General features: G+C 45.9%; 1 protein-coding gene across 1 annotated transcript in view; it reads right to left on the bottom strand.

The window, feature by feature from the left end:
* Positions 1–12,452, bottom strand: part of LOC119431423 (uncharacterized) — a 142,179-nt gene that overhangs the window by 958 nt on the left and 128,769 nt on the right. Inside the window, exon 7 of the mRNA XM_049657500.1 lies at positions 2,557–2,849. Within this exon, the coding sequence (XP_049513457.1) occupies positions 2,557–2,849 (293 nt within the window). The remainder of the gene's footprint in view (positions 1–2,556; positions 2,850–12,452) is intronic.

Genomic DNA, 12,452 nt, shown 5'->3' with positions numbered 1-12,452 from the left:
GGGTAAGCATAGAAATGCTTACGCATTTAAAATCAACTTCCGGGGAAGCCCTCAACGTGGAGGAAGGCTCGTGAAAGGTAAATATTGTCATCCATCCAAGAGCGGCAGATTGTAAGTGTCCACGTAGTGGACATCTCCATGTCGTCTATTGCCGAAGTGCTGATTGGCGGGGGGTGCTTGTCTCCGTCTCACGCATACCCCATTCGCGCTACTCTGAACTTCAGCTGCCGGCGAAATGGACATGTCCGCTAGGTGGACACTTACGGAATACCCTCCTGGTGGACGGTACGGGGGGAGGGGGGGGGGGGCAGTGGCGGTGTGGTTAAGTGCGTTCGGTGTAAAGTAACAACTAACAAGTCGGTCGTAGGGGACGCCTAGGTTCCTTCGTTGTACAAGCAAATTAGCGACAGTGGTCTTCGATGTAAAGGCACTCGCAATACATATTAAAGATAGAGATTCGGCCGGGACATAATATAATCGTATCATTATACCGGACATTTCGTTCTAAAGGTGTTCGTTGTAGAGGCTCTCTACTGTATTCCTCTTTAATGAAACATTCTCCACCTTCTATGATTTCCGCAGAGCTGATTTCCGAATAAGTTAGTCTGCGTTAGTAAACTATACGTTTCTAGCAGATCGGGAAAGTCGTGCTGATGGCGAGCGGAGGCTCACCGTTAAATGGACGTTAAATTAAAGATAATAACACGAGCTGGATTGAAACATTAAACTTCTGTAGTAACGAATTCGTCATTCGTAGCGAGAACGGAGCTTTTGTGAGCGAGGAAATTACGAGAAATGGGAAAGCGCTGTGGCACCACATGTTTCGGCCTATGTGGTTTGGTGCCTCTCGTGTGAAGTGAGCAAGGGTGGATTGACGGAGAGAGAGAGAGAGAGAGAGAGAGAGAGAGAGAGAGAGAGAGAGAGAGGGTCACGTGTGGGTTACCTAAAGTCGTCCGTTTTGGCGCGGGCGATTCAAATCGAGGAGCCGCAGCGGGCATTTCGGTGACAATTGTCGAAGCAACAAAGTCTTATATGAGCACACAGAAAGCGATGATATACTTATACACGAATAATCTATGAATATAACTCGGCTTAATAGTTTTTATTTGACGTCTATTTAAGCCAGAAAATACGTAAAAGCGAAAGACCGGTGGCAGCGTGCCTCTTTGATGCTCTCGCTCCAGCTTTCCATGACGTCATCAACTGTTACAGCGTATTTTCCTGTCTTCCTGTCTAGTTAACTGTTTATAGATGACGAAGGAACACGGTTGCATTCTAAGCGAGCCAAACGTTCTAGCTGGGAAGTTATGATGATGTTTCATGCCCTAAAACGGCCCAAATAGCCAAGATATACTTTGAAAGCCATGATGTCACAATTGCGTAGCAGCGCCCCGGTTTAGGTGCGAAATTTGAAACGTAGGATGTTCAGCCTTATTATTATATATTTTTTTCGTCGGTAATATTGATTCTTCTTTTTTTTTCGCCACATAAGTAAGCATAGAATTAAATCAGGAGGCTATCGTGGTGTTTTATGCGTTTCTTCTTTGTCCCTTTAAAGGAAGCTTTATCTCGAAAGCTCGTTTAAACACATTTGGAATGCATGGAGTGGTGCATTTTATGTTCCATACTGTGTAATTAGCTGTGTCTTAAATTTGCGTTTGTGCCGTCCTCCCAAATCCACGTTAGTACACAGCGCTCAGCTAAATGTCAATTAAAGACTCCTTCGGGGTTGCCTTATCTCTATTACCAGTTGATCACTTATTTATTGTCTCGTTTATTTATTGGCGTACTTACCCATTTTGTTGCAAAACAGAAGACAGAGAACTAGAGTAGCCGAGTTATTTTCTATATCAACTTTCCCGCAGCAACTAATTTGTAACGTAAGAGCAGAACGTCCCCAACGTGATATGCGTACAAATTCTGGACTCGGAAAGTTTTCCGGCGTACTCGACATTGCTGGTGACAGTCTTTCACAGTGGACTGTCCTGGTTTTTAGAGCGCAGATCTTAGGCGCCCGTTCCTGCGGCCAGCGTCGGCGTAACCGAGCGAACGAGCACAGGGAAAGATGACAGAGCGAACGCGGAACGCAGCGGGGGATGAAAGACGGCGATAGCGAAGAGAGCGCGAAGAGGAAAGCGGAGGAGGAGGGCATGGCGAAAGCGTGAGAAGAAAGGCGTAGTGCCGCGCAAGACAGACTCTGTGGTGACGATGGCTACGAGATGGCGCCAGAGTAGCGCGCGTCGTCTGTTCACCGATGACGCCACCGATACCATATATGGAAACCGAGCGCTGCATGAGCGGAGGTCTGTCTGCGGCGGCTGCTCTGAATCGCGCCCACCCGTCACCCACGCGCTGTCTCTCGCGATCTCCCGATTAGCGAAGTAGTCGCGCCACACTTCACTCCGTTTGCAACTTGCCTCATCTGTCAGATTGTCCGCGCCAGCCAATATATCGCGAAATGAAAACACGTATAGAGCTGCACTCAAATTTCGCATTAGGGAGTATCGTAATTGTCGGTAAAGTTTTTTTTTTTTAGGGTGAGCGTACGCTGCTCACCTCTTGTTCCACTGTTTCACCACGTTCATCAGTGTGGGCTCGCGGAGACGGCGGTAGTAGATGACCTGCATATGCGAGAAGAGCCGCTCGCGGCCGAAGTAGAACTCGTGGCTCGGGTAGCTGTGGCAAGCCCGGGACATCTGGTAGATGGCCGAGGTACGATCGGCGATTATGACCGCCTTGCCGTTGGCTACTTCGTCCAGCACGTCCGGCGAGTACAGCCGTCGGTAGGGGACCCGGAAGCTCGGCGTCAGCTTGCGCGCCACCTGCTGGTCGTGCTCCCTTGGCGAGTGCTGCGTGTATGGCCCACAACGTTGTGAATAGATGGAGGAGTAACGGACACATATATGTAATGCGTAGGATGGATAACCGGTGGACCATTAGAGTTACACAATGGATACCAAGAGAAGGGAAGCGAAGTAGAGGACGGCTGAAAACTAGGTGGGGTGATGAATTTAAGTTAGGAAATTTGCAGGCGCAAGTTGGAATCAGCTAGCGCAAGACAGGCGTAATTGGATCGCAGGGAGAGGCCCTCGTCCTGCAGTGGACATAAGTATAGGCTGATAATGAATGAATGAATGAATGAATGAATGAATGAATGAATGAATGAATGAATGAATGAATGAATGAATGAATGAATGATATGTCCTTGAAGTTGTACATGCTGTACCCATGACCTCCGATCTAGGAGGCCATGTAGAAGTAGATAGCAGAAGAGAGGTAGTAGAGAGATTGTAGTATAAGAAGGAAATGGCAGGGAGGTTAAAACAAAGCCGTGCCTGGTTGGCTGCCCTACACCTGGGGACTACACTGGTCGTACTCCCATGGCAAGTGCTGTGTGTATGGTGCACGACGTCGTCAAAAGATGAAGGATTAACGGACACGTGTATATTTTTGAAGGTGTACAAGTTCTACCCATGCGGAGGCAATGGGTAAACTAAGATGAAAATGAGTACTCAGTTTCTTTTCAGTTTCTTCCTTTGCAAGTAGCCGACAGCGACGATACCGTGTGACGTCACTCTAATAACCCTTTGAATCTAAGAAGTCTAGGACGACAAGGCTGCCTTTGACAAAGATGAGTCCACCTATCGAAGCGTCGGCCAGCCTGTCTTAGACCCCTTACCCCTATGCATACAACTTTTATCCCACAGTGTGTTTTCATCTGTCAACAACCATCTTGACTTTTGACTCCCAGATGCAAGAAATTTCATTGAAATCGGTACAGCGGTTGTCTCATCAAAGTAGTTCTGCTTTGAGAACCAAGTACATTTATTTGATTTTGTTCCGGCCTATATAGAGATATGGTTATTGGCTCATACTACTATACCACATTAATTGGGAGCTTACTAAATCCTCGAGCATGCCAAGTGTCAAGAGTAGGCAGCGTGCGAATATTCAAATCTGGTGAATAACGAATCGAATATTGTGTGACGTCACAGTAAGAGATCATCTCCACCACTTGTGACGTCACAATTGCCCTATTGGATTCGGTGTTCGAATCAAATCAGTTCGAATACTCTTCGAATAAATTTCGAATGTTCCGGAATCGTCAAGTGCGCTCAATCAAATATAAAGTTGGAACAAAATTTACGATAAATTTTATCCCCGCCACCGTAATATAGTCATAACACACGAGAAACGACGTAGTGCAACATACCATGTCGCTCATAAAGCCAGACTTTAACGGCTAAACGACGATCATTCGCACTCGCCGAAGAGTTGTGAATATGCGACCAAACTACATGTGTGTTAATAATGCTCAATTCGTAGGTTTTAATAAGCAAGATTTGATAACTTGCAGTGTAACAACAGAAATTTGCTAACAACATTGAATTGAACATTGTTTTATGAAAATACTGAAAACAGCCTATTCATTATTAGAAAAGTATTAAACATTCTAATCGATTCGCTTCTACTCGTAGCACTATCGATTCGTATTCGCGAATTCGGTTTCAAAAATTACTGTTCGCACATCCCTAGATAAGAGAAACACAATAAGGTAACGATTGGATGTCATGCTATGCTCCTGGGGGCTATTCTGTAAGTGTCCACCTAGTGGACGTGTCAATTTCGTCTGCTGCTGAAGTTCTGATTGGCTGGGCTGGGGTACGCGTCAGAAGGAGCCAGGCGCCTTCAGCCAATCAGCACTTCGGCAGCAGACGAAATGACCATGTCCCCTAGTTGGACACTTGCAGAATAGCCCCCCCCCCCCCCCCCCCCCCCCTACCGGACTCCATCACAGGAACAGGGCGGGTTAAACTGTCTGTAGACCAGGACTCACGGCCAAAAGCAGGTGATAGACGGTTCCACGCATCGTGTACGCGTTCAAGTCGTCGCGGGCGGCCAACTCCGCGGCCGAGTCGACGCGGTGACCGGTCGGCTGACGCACGGTGAGCGCCGCCTTCATCTCGCCACTGAAGACGTTGGTCAGCACCACCATCGCCAGGCACCAGAAAGCGAACACAATGCGCGCCGACGATTGACGAGGCGTTCGCGGGCTGGCTGCATCGAAGACGCCGAAGTTAGGATGAAGCTGGGGGACGTAGATCGATTTGTCTTTCTTGATCGTCTTTGATTCTCCGATTTCTTGGTGTACCATCAGCTTAAAATGAAACGCGGACAGAATATCGCTCTTGGACTTTATACGGAACATCACGGCGACGCCGACTAAGTCGGCAGGAATGCGTCTGAAGCGTGCGTATAATTGCTATTACAATAAAAATAAAGAGGATGATAATGCATAAGACACGCTATTAAATTGCAGTGTAACGTGTAATCGGTCTGTAGTTGATTTCTAAGCTGGTTGTATTTAGTACTAAATATACATTTTGAAGCGAGAACCAAGCCATCGTTACAAATGCACGCGAAGATCGAAATGCACACAGCGCATTCAGGTCATTTCTCGACTTCTTCGTGTTTGAATTCGTGCTGATGGTACAACTAGTTTCATGTATTTTTCCCTATTCTATTCGGGACTATATAGGGTGTCTTCTTTTTTAGTTGCAACAAATTTTAAAGAAATTGCCTGTGGCAGATATCACAATTCGAACCCTTGATCTAAATTACTCGATGAGGCTGCCATTACTTCTACGAGTAATCAAAATACTTAATTCAATAGTTATAATAATTGCGCGACCATAATTCCACGAGCCATCGACCGCCAGTTATCGGCACTTCTTCCTTATCAACACCAAGACGCCCCGCTGTCGCGACCGTGGCTCACCTCCTTGGGCGCACCAGATAAAGCACCAGCTCTGCCACTAACTGATGATGGTGCTTGTTTGAGGGCGCTGCTTTATGATTGCGGGCGATCGGTTAATCACGTGCTATTTTTCATTTTTCGCAGGCTTCTTTCTTTATCAGTTGGAAAAAAATATATACGCGCGGAAAGTACCTGGCCTGAAAACATAACAGCTTTATGTTTCTTTCAATTTCCTACAAATTCGTCATTGATAGCACGGCATCCACAGCCGTAATTAAAAAAAAATATGCCAATTGCACTGAATTATTAAACTGAATGAAATCAATAAAAAGATTACTGGTGGCTTTCTTTACTCGACAGTGAAAAATATGCACAGGGTTATCTACGCGTAGAATGGCCCGTGTTCTTTAAAAACGCGATACATGATAGCTGGGGCACCCTCTATATATACATACACCACTCTTGAAGCGAATATTTCTTTGGATTATTCACCGGATTTCCTTATAGTGGTTGCCTGGAGACTGGCGCACACCACTCAAAAAAAAAAAAGAAAAAAAGAAAGGGAGAACGTTGGAGCAATAACGCATCAATAACGCGAATTGACGCGACATGGAAGCGTTTACGAGCTATCTTGAGGTATAAATCCAAGTGGTGGTGAGACGCGACTACCAGAGATGCCTAGGCAGAGCTCCAAAGAAGAAGCGAAAAGGCGGAAAGCCGAAAAAAAAACGTCAGCCCTATTCAGCAAACACTTTCCTGCATCAACGTCAGTCAACAACGTAGATTGTAAGCGCCTCGAAAGCTTCGCGTTCTCACGGTTACGACATAGGCGTCGGAACTGCAATCAATATTTTTTTCGTTCCAGTGTCAGAATAGAACTTCACTATCTACAAAATTTGGTACACAACCGCATTCCCGATAGTACTACGAAAGGCGCTTGCGATGTCCTTTTCGTTCCTTTTGCGTACGTGTCTTCTGCGCCATCAGTTTTCAAACCAAAGTGAAATAAACTTCACTTGAGACAGTTGCATATGAGGACATGCCTTCGTATGACATCTATTTTTTTTTTTTTTACAGAAAGTATACTTGCATTCCATGAACAAGATTGCCAATAGTCGGAACACGTTGTTCTTGAACTCGAACTGAAACTGGCCGTCCAAATTCGGCGCCAGGGATGCGACCAGCGCCAGCACGACTAGAGAACCAAGCAAGGTCAACCAAACCTGGAAAGTTAGGAACACGCGTAGATCAGCACTCAAAATATTAGGAACACACACACATACACACACAAAAAAAAAGAGGAAAAAGATGCTGCAGCTATACCTCGATTTAAAGAAGTCGATGTAAATAGAATGTTATAGAGGATGCCATTCAATAAACACACTTCAAACACTTATGTGTTGTCTTCATGTGTTCCATTTTCTGATTGTTTGCAGAACTGCGTTTCTGCGTTCGTTTCAGCTTTAACATGTTTACGTAACTTTTATATTGCACTATATCCGCTTGTGCAGAATGGAAACCGAGGGGCTTGATCTTTGTTCTTGATCACATACAACCAACAGACAATGTCAACTTCCGCATATACGCACGCGTAATGCGGAAGTTGTGGGTTCGTCTCCCACCGGCGACAAGTTATATTTTCGCCCACGTTCTTTATTATTTTATACATTTCAATTTCAACCACAGCTAATTTCGCCGATGCCTTCCCTGGTTTCATTGTCTGTTGCATGCATACTACCTGCTAGTGCTGCTAAACACATGGAAACATATTTGTTTCCATGTGTTCAATTTTTACTTGTTCATATAGGCTATTAAAGTTTACTATTTACCTTCATTTGTGCAATGTATTCGGAGCCCCCTTCCTCAACGCTTCATTAAGGGTTAGGTATTGTTAAATAAATAGCATAACATTTATTCCAGAGTATAAAAATATTTTTTTTTGTCTCTGAGAACATTGTTGGACGAAGTAATTGCGGATTAAGACATCTAAAAAAAAAACAGACTTGGTCCGTGAATGTTCGTCCATGTGTTTATAAGTCCATTTTTATGCTTGTTGACAAGTTTCCGACGAAAACTATCGTGTAAAAGAAGAGGAGTAGCCGGTGCCACTTGTAGGCACCTCATCATCATCATCAGCCTATATTTATGTCCACTGCAGGACGAAGGCCTCTCCCTGCGATCTCCAATTACCCCTGTCTTGCGCTTGCGTATTCCAACTTGCGCCTGCGAATTTCCTAACCTCATCATCCCACCTGACTTTCTGCCGTCCTCGACTGCGCTTCCCTTCTCTTGGTATCCATTCTGTAACCCTAATGGTCCACCGGTTATCCATCCTACGCATTACATGGCCTGCCCAGCTCCATTTCTTCCGCCTAATGTCAACTAGAATATCGTCTACCCCCGTTTGTTCTCTGATCCACACCGCTCTCTTCCTGTCTCTTAACGTTACTCCTAAGATGTTCCGTTCCATTGCTCTTTGTGCGGTCCTTAACTTGTTCTCGAGCTTCTTTGTTAACCTCCAAGTTTCTGCCCCGTATGTTAGCACCGGTAGAATGCAATGATTGTACACTTTTCTTTTCAACGACAGTGGTAAGCTCCCAGTCAGGATTTGGCAATGCCTGCCGTATGCACTCCAACCCAATTTTATGCTTCTGTAAATTTCTTTCTCATGATCAGGATCCCCTGTGAGTAATTGACCTAGATAAACATATTCCTTTACAGACTCTAGAGGCTGACTGGCGATCCTGAATTCTTGTTCCCTTGCCAGGCTATTGAACATTATCTTTGTCTTCTGCATATTCATCTTCAACCCAAGGTAGGCACCTACCTCTCCTTAAATACATTTAATAATAATAATAATAAAAAAACGTTTCGACTGGCGTAAGACAGAACAGCTGGCGCAATTTGCTAGAGTCGACCCTAAGCTTGCAATACCGAGCATGACATCCGTAACTGGGCGGCGTCCACTGTCCAAGGAGGCTTTAGTTCTTTTTATGCGAAAGCGTCAAATGGCCCATTGAGCGAAAAAGCCGGCGGCGTCTGTAGCTGCGAGATTTCCCATTGGCTACGACGCCACGCCACGAGCGCGCCTGGCGTGGGCACCAAGCCACCAAGACCGATCGGTTTCACCTACCTCCATCCCGAACACTGTAAGAGAGCCGGTGATGCTACTCTGATGAGCGGCGTGCTCGCTGAAGCCTCCCAGGATGACCGCTTCCTCGTACCACACGGGGTCGCTCGCCTCGGCCAACTCACTCCGTGCGACAGTCGGCGTGAACAGCGTAAACGACACGTCGCTTTCCTGGATTGGCGGAAGGTGTGCAGCGTTAACGACATGCACGATGATTTACGAAGCTTCTCAAGACTACGCACGAGTGTGCTCAAATCAAGAGCACATGCTATTCTGTTGTCACACGTATACATCTGATCGCGATCGGGGCCGATCCGAGTCGTATTTCTTGATCGCGATCAACAATGGTCGCTGCTACACGGTCCAACGATTCGGATCGAATTATAATCGGCTGTTGATCGTCTGCCACTCTCAGAAATGCATAATAAACTTGGCTACAAATTCAGATTTGCAAAATATGGTTAAATTTGGACAATATATACAATTTTATAGCTTAACATTGCTAATAAAAAGGTTTCTGAAGCGTTTTTTTTTTTTTATTGAGCTGCCCTCACTTTTTGTTTTTAGCGTTTGCAGAATACTGCGCTAGAGGGCGAAGACGTCAGCCTGCAATGCCTAAGCCTGCGATCCTACATGTGTAATAGACAAATGGTGCAACAGAAGGTCCCTGGACTGATGTATTCGGACGACATAGTCCTACTAGCGGGCAATACAAGACATTTACAGACACTTGCGAATATCTGTTGCAACACACTGACAAATCAAGGGCCTTAAGTTTAGCACACAGAAATCGGGAATTATGATCTTTAATGAAGAGACGAGTAATTGCGTGGTGTCAAGTCAACAGCAAATCATACCCATAGTGAAGCAGTATGAATACCTCGGCGTATACATAAACAAAGGAAAGACTTACTCAAGCACCCACCAAGATAATCTGAAATTAAAGGGGAAGCGGAATGCAGCAATAATGAAACACAGATCACTGTGGGCCACCAATAAGTATAAAGTGGTGCGTGCAACCTGGAAGGGAGTAACGGTGCCAGCGCTAACATTCGCAATTACCATTCTCTGCTTAAAGTCGGATATATCTTGTCGGGGTTGGAAGTTAACCGAAGATCAGTAGGCCGGTTGACTTTGGAGCCCACGGTAAAACTCCAAATGAGGCAGTGCAAGGTGACATGGGTTCGGCCTCTTTGAAGTCAGTGAAGCACAGAGCAAAATTAGTTTTGAAGACCCAAGAACATGGATGAAAATAAATGTGCGGCTAAAGTGCACAAGTATCTGTACCTGAAAACTGTGGACACAGAATGGAGGAGAGGTCAAGAAAGTTGGCAACCAAGTACATGGTAACTGAAAGTGTAAATAGACAACCAGGAATCATCAGAAGGAAAGTGAGAGAAACAGAGGCAGTGATTTGGATGCAAAGAACGGAAACAATGAGGACCGTGGAGATTTACAAGAATGAGAAGAAAGAAATTAGAAGGGAGAATCTGTACGATAACACAAAGGGCAGTGCCTTGCTATTTGATGCTCGAGCCGGTTGCCTAAGGACCAAAACATACCGGAGCAAATATTCGGAACTAGATGAGGCATGTGTATGCTGCAGCAATGATCCGGAGACCACTCAACACATGCTGATGGAATGTTAAGGGATTCACCCAGTGAGAACAGTAGGTAAAGTAGACTTTCCGGAAGCGCTTGGGTTTAAAGCGAACGGAAGAATCAACTGGCCAACAGTCGAAATAAGCAAGAGACGTTTAGAGTATTGGTGAAAAAAAAAAAAAGCAGGGAAGAGATTGGTAGGACCTGACTTGATCTCTTAGTCATAGGTAGAGGTACAAGGAAGATATTGAGGAAAAAAAGATTAATGGAATGTATACAAAAATGTAGATAAAAACATGTATAGGATACCTGATTAAATCACGCAGGCGAGGTGACTGTTTGTCACCGCCCCGTTTCAAAGGGGAGCCCATTAAATCATCATCATCATCATCATTGATGGCGCTCAAGATGCCTGATCGCGATTCACGGACCCCGATTATCCGGATCCCGCAAGATCGCGATCTCAAATGACCGTGTAGGAACATTCGATCCAGATCAAGCTCAATGCCGATCGGCCCCGATGGCGATCAGAAGCGTACGTGTGACACCGGTATTATGCGTTCCCGATGACTCAAGTGCAGCGTGCCAGCATGGTAGCAATTTCATGCAAGGTGTAAATTTGTGTATCAAATTTGTTTGTTTAGATGCCCTAACGAATGCAGTTTCCAGAACTGCGATTTCTGTTTTTGGTGCAGAGTTATGGATTTGTAAACTTCGTGCTTACTTTTTTTTTTCAAGCGAAGCTTGTTTATGCTCGCCTGCGCCGATGATGTAACGCTAAAAAAAAAAAAAAAAAAAAAAAAAGCAGCTGCTCTCAGAGCTGCGCAAGGTGCTCTGCACGCGCTCGTGCTCGGCGCGCGTTCGTGCGCTCGTGTCACTGCTCCCGCGTTCGTCGTCGTCGTCGTCTGCTTCCACAGCTGGCTGCGCTGCCGCTAATCATTCCAGCGTAGAAATTCACTTCTCTTCTGTCGTCGTAATGGGGAGGCCGCGTTTACGGGGGTATGAGCCATTGCTTAAGGGGGTATGAGCCATTGTCGTTATCGTTGTCTTACGTAACGGAAAAAAAGACTTAATTTTGAAGAAATTTCATGGAAATCCATCCAGATTGAGGGCTCGTCGTCGACGGGCCGATTCTATCGTGAGAGCTTCCGAAGCCCAGGCGAAACGACAGCGAAGAGCCGCCGACCACGAGTTGAGGAGGGAGCGCGATGTTGAGGACAAACGTCGGCGTCGTCTAGACCTCCAGGAACCCGACAACGGTGGTGCATGCCTCGGCAACGCTAGCACAAACTTTCCCGGTGCGACGGGCAGGTTTCAACGCGAGTCTCTCAACCGGAACTTCGGAGCCAGCTACAGTGTGTGCGACCGGTTATGGTTCCAGCACAACGTGGCCGGTGCTCGTCAGTGCAATTCGTTCGGAGTAACACCGTAGAAACACACGACAAGCTTCGCTTACCCCCATTTCCTCGACAGCGGAGGGGCTACTAATTTTTTTAGATCTCTCTAATTTTTTAAATGTCCTACCAACACGGCCGTACGTCAACGCTAATGTTCTACGCGCTCGAGCAAAACCAAACCGGAGAAGGACTGGCTGTTTAATCGATGCATATCAATATTCTGTACGACAATACAGTGGCTAACTTATAGTTGCGTGGACAATCGTCGGATATAAACTTTGTTCAAATCTGATTTCGGTGTGCACGAAAGGAGGCTGCTGACACTTACGTTTCTCTGAATTTCTCCGAGGAAGCCGGTCCAGGTGCCGTTGGGCAGCCGATTCCCCCAAACGTTGACCGGGTTAATGGTAGTCTTGTGACTGCATTACAAAGTGTTTGAGGTGCATAATTACGTAGAAACTGCTTGCTAGACGATCCTAAACTTGACACCGCCTTCTCAGTCATCGAAATCCGGAACATTTCTGGTTTAACTTATCCGCCACCACTGTGTCTGACAACTCAATGT

This window comes from Dermacentor silvarum, chromosome 10 (assembly GCF_013339745.2).
Source record: "Dermacentor silvarum isolate Dsil-2018 chromosome 10, BIME_Dsil_1.4, whole genome shotgun sequence".
Taxonomy (NCBI): Eukaryota; Metazoa; Arthropoda; class Arachnida; order Ixodida; family Ixodidae; genus Dermacentor; species Dermacentor silvarum.
The sequence above is the reverse complement of the archived record's forward strand: the minus strand, read 5'-3'. Positions and strand labels throughout refer to the sequence as shown.